This window comes from Hippocampus comes, unplaced genomic scaffold, assembly GCF_001891065.2.
Source record: "Hippocampus comes isolate QL1 unplaced genomic scaffold, H_comes_QL1_v1.1 scaffold270, whole genome shotgun sequence".
NCBI lineage: Eukaryota > Metazoa > Chordata > Actinopteri > Syngnathiformes > Syngnathidae > Hippocampus > Hippocampus comes.
Genome location: NW_017805631.1, coordinates 484621 through 489643, shown reverse-complemented (window position 1 = coordinate 489643; position 5023 = coordinate 484621). Strand labels below are relative to the sequence as shown.

General features: G+C 41.3%; 1 protein-coding gene across 4 annotated transcripts in view; it reads right to left on the bottom strand.

Moving 5' to 3' along the window:
• Window positions 1-286: 286 nt before the first annotated feature.
• The window catches only part of LOC109522827 (storkhead-box protein 2), a 66280-nt gene continuing 61543 nt past the window's right edge, over window positions 287-5023 (bottom strand). For all 4 annotated transcript variants that reach the window (XM_019881640.1, XM_019881641.1, XM_019881642.1 and 1 more), the window contains one exon: window positions 287-1113. In XM_019881640.1, coding sequence (XP_019737199.1) covers window positions 909-1113 — 205 coding nt within the window. In that variant the 3' untranslated portion in view covers window positions 287-908. The remainder of the gene's footprint in view (window positions 1114-5023) is intronic.

Below are 5023 nucleotides of genomic sequence, written 5' to 3'. Positions count from 1 at the left end.
AAACCTTTGTGTCTACTTTATTTTTCTGTTTCGTTCATCTTAGGGGCCGTTATGGCTATTTCTCATCAGGGTATGCGTGTGTAAGTGCTTGAGTATGCGCGCGTGTGTGGTAACGGGTCGATCGCAGCAGGTTGGTTGTTTGAAAAGTCGATCTTTGGTTAAAAAAGGTTGGGCACCCCTGCCGTAGACTTATGCGCGTGTGTGACTAGTGCACGATTAACTCTAACGTTGAACTCCTGCGTAATGGTTGATCAAGCCGAAAACATTTCAATCCGTGCACCTCAACTCAAAGGAACTTGTTGGGTACGATTTAATACCTCATACCATCTGTATGGCTCAGCATTTTTGATAACTGATGACAATAATCAAGCAAACTGATGAGACAAAGTGCGCCAAAATTGGATCAGTGGCTGTGTGTTGCATCAGTGGCGATAGTTAGCAGAGCCTCGGACCTTTTGGTGTGTAAACACGCCATCGGACAGAGTTCCACTGATATGGAGCAGCTGAAATTGGACTGGAATTATATGATATGACCTGAGATTCCAGATTACTGGTGTATACACACACACACACACACACACACACGCACACGCACACGCACTCAAAGTAGAACTCACGTAAGTGAAAGAACACAACAGCGGTGTGTAAACACAAGGCTATGAAATGACATGGTTAGTCTGCCCACTGGCATGGTGTACTGTATGTACGCGTGTGTATTTATGAGAGAAGAGAAGCAGTCTCATGGTGGTCTAATTTGTTGTTGTTGTGATAAGAATGTGTTGATGTGTGTATTAACAGCTATAGTTCCACAGTGGTCTTGTGGCAGCTCCACTGATTCAGTCAATGTGACAGTCTGCATGTTTAACAGTCCTTAGGGCAGGACTTCATCTTGTCCTTGGTCACGGCCTCTAGACGCTGGTGATTGATGCAAGGCAGGCGTTGGGCTTTTGGAGTTTTTCCGGTTGGCTGCCAGCTGGTTCGGGGATGGTGCGGAATGAGAAAGGGGGGCCGTTGCTATTTGTAATACCGAGGTGGCCGGGACTCAGAGCCAAATTCTGCCGGCGATTACTCTCCACTATGGACGAGGTGTTCGATGCAAGGCTTTCCCTCGTTCTGCAACAGAAACAGAAGGGATGCAAATACTGTTCTACAGAGGAGTCAAAAGAGCTCAGAGACAGTCAGTCAGCAAACAGGCATCACATTTCGAAAAGAAAGGGAAACAAAACACATCCATGTCTTCTTACGTGGTTCTTTGCACATTTGTTTGCTGTATGTATGTGTGCGCGCGCGCGCGCACACACACACACACACACACACACACACACACACACACACACACACACACACACACACACACACACACACACACACACACAGTGGAACCTCAAGTTAAACACTTAATGGCTTCTGTGAGCCTGTTTATAACCTGAAACGTTCATTAATCGAGGTAATGTTTCCCATTGAAATGAATGGGAATGCAGTTAATCCATTCCAGCCCCAAAATGAAGTTAGACCATACTTAGCTTTTTTAAACTAGTGTGTGGTTAAAAAAACAAACAATAAAACAATAAAGAGTAAGTAATGAAAACATACAACTATAAAAAAAAAAAAAAAAACTAAGCTAATATTTCTTGCTCATTGACTTTAACCAGCAATCAAGCAAGTCCCAAGACATTGTGGGGGATCAAGAAAGTCAAGCCATGTCGCCACCAAATTTTGAGCAAGTCATAAAATCGTCCTCAGTCACAAGTTATGGTGGAGTGATAATAATTTTTTGTTCCCCCACTCATCCTACTACATTATCTCTAAAATTAAATGAACATTTACATCTCTAAGAATGAAATGGAAAAACTGAACTGATAAAATCAATGTCTACACTTTATTTATATGAAAAAAAGAATTTGCATTCTTCTTTTCATACTTATGCTTATATGAGTGGCACACAGCTAATGTGGTGATAAATCTTCAACCATGCAGCACGTGGGCGTAAACATGTCAAATCATCATCTGATTTAAATACTTCATATGTTGTTTCTGGTAGCAATCTGTTCCCCAAACCTAATTAGTGTGTGGAAATGTGCGAGCGGAAAACTTTGCACACTTTGTAGGTTGTCACTTTTTGAAGGTGAGTAATGTTGATGTGCATTAGTTTACGAAAGCACTGCCACATCAAACGGTGCGAATGTGGTCCAGTTGAAAGGTTCTTCTATTTCGGCACCGGACATCACTATGCCTCAATGAGTTTTATTCACATGCATGCTTCAAGTCGGCAACAGAAGTTTGCAGTCGAGTGCCGCTGCGCGCATTTTAAGCCAACAGCCAAATTTTCATATCACATTCAGACGACTACGAACAGATGTCACTTGGCTTTGTAGAACGAGAGCCGCTCTACCAGTGTTGCGTTAAAAAGGCCAAGCATTACTTGGGCGATACGAGCTCAAGGGAAGAGTGTTCGAGGTGCCGTCAGTACGTGATATGTGATGACTATGACTGGCGACACTGACTCAAAGTGTTTTGTTGAATGAATATTTGAACGTTTATATGCTGAACGGTCTCACTTGTTATTTCTCCTTTGTCTTTGATTCAAGGCTATCGACCTCATCTAAAAGTCTTCTTGACAACCGGTGCACCGAATGCGGATAACTTCCATGCAAAATGCACATGGCACTGGTCTGTGGCTTAGTTGTAAAAATCAACTCAGTGGAATCGTTGCTCGGTGGTCAATCTTTTGTGTTCAGTTACGACTGGGGTAGGTCGGTAGGTACACCGTGCTTGTGTTTGTGCTTAAAACTCTTGTTTTCGATAAAATCTAAATCGGTCTTGTGAATTTTTGACCTATTCAAGGCTGTACGGACCTCATCCTCAACTAATTTAGATCCAGAACACTGCATGTTTTGCGTCTAGCCATTTATCTCTTTTTTTGGAAATAAAATCTCATGGCTTCAAAATCAAGGTTATGAGTTATTAGACTTATCGTGACTATAATTCACCAAAATAATAAAACCTTTGTTCATTTAGAGTATAGTCTAAAGTTATTGAAAAGATAAGAAGTTTTCAATGTAAAAGAAAAACATGTTAATACGTTTGATATTTCAACACTTTTATGAGCAGGTCCATTTTGCATCCCCAAGAGCTTGAGTGTGAGTTTTCTGAATAAACTGCCATTGCCGGCTAGGTGGTCGACTGGTTAGCGCGTCGGCATCACAGTGCAGAGGTGCAGGGTTCAATTCGGCTCTGGCCTTCCTGTGAGTTGTTTGCATGTTCTCCCTGTGCCTGCAGCGGTTTTCTCCGGGTACCAAAAACATACGTGGCAGGTTAATGAAACACTCTAAATTGTCTCTGGGTGTGAGTGTGAGCGCGAATGGTTGTTTGTCTAGGTGTGCCCTGCGATTGGGTGGCAAACAATTCAGGGTGTCCCCCCGTCGACTGCCCGATGACAGCTGGGATAGGCTCCAGCGCGCCTGCGACCCTTGTGAGGATAAAGCGGATCGAAAAATGGATGGATGGATGAATTCCCATTACTCCAAAAATAAAAATGCATTAAAATCAGCAATGTTTTGATTTTTCTGAGCTACCAAAGACCCTATTCAGAGCTGCGGGTTGCCGACCCTTGGCCTAATATAATCAGCACAATGATTCCACTTATTATTTTTTTTTAATATTACGTATTTTGTGTTCATCTGTTGATGAAATCTGCAGTTGCTATGATAAAAAGGAATCAAAACATAAAAAAGAAAACTAAAAAAAGAGCAACCTTACATGTACAGCTAGGTCGGTGGTTACTGGAAAAAAAAAACATAATAACGTATTATTTTAACACTTACATAATGGTGACCATTTATGGTCTCTTAAGGGTGAAGTGTGTTTTTTGAAAACACTGCCAAAATATAAATGCATTAAAATCAGTGATGTTATGAATGATTTACCTATCAAAGGCCCGAATACAATACAACAGTTATTCCACTTTGAATTTGTTTTAAATATTAGATATTTTGTTTTTGTCCCTTGATATAAAGCAGGGGTTGTTATGACAAAAAGGGCATGAAATCATTAAAAAAAATGTATGTTACTGAATCGCGAAGTAGCGAGGGATCACTGTACAGCAATGACATCGGAATGCCATTCGGATGCAAAGTTGGGGCAAATGATATCGAGGCGACGGAAGATAATCACAGCCGAAGGGATTGAACTCCCGGAAGGCAGAGTAGCAGATGTGAGGGACTTGTAGCTGTCCTTCATACTTTGGAATTCCACAGGCAAATAGATACCATGAGGAGGCAGCTTGAAGGGTGGCCACAGTCAAATACCAAAAAGGGTGAGGCAGGTCCTGAATCGTCAGTTGAGCAGCAGAATAAGATCCAGGCCATTAACACCGACGCCCTGCCAGTAATCAGATATGGCACTGGCATAATACCCTGGCTTCTGGAAGAAAATGATCAATATTTTGCATTTCATGCAAAATCGCTGGTTGAGTGTAATGTTATAACTTGCGCAATCAATCAAGGACATCATTGATCGGATTCGTGAAACAAGACATTACAGGAAACAACCTCGGTCACTTCGGGGTCGTTTTGTGCTGCCATAATGTATACGTGAGCTCAGAAGCGAATCTATTTTTAGCCTTGAATTGTGTCATGGAAGCTGAAAGACTTTGCAGCGGGAGGCACAAGTACTGCTTCCGTGCCCTCGACCAATCACAAAATAATAGCGTTCATGTAGTTTTTCTTTCTTTCTTTTTTTTTTTAAGTTCCCAAAACACTTCACTTATGAACAAAAAAACAAGTAGTTACAGTTTATGTGTTATTTATTTAATTCTAACATCTTTTTAATTCAAAATAACTCAGATTTTCAAGTACCGTAAGTAAAAAAATTCAAAATAACATCACTCAGCATAAATTACGTGAACTTTGGGCCAATTACAGATGCAACCAGCAGGCAGGCATGTTGTTTGAATTAACAACGGAAATATACTGTGTGTGTGTGTGTGTGTGTGTGTGTGTGTGTGTGTGTGTGTGTGTGTGTG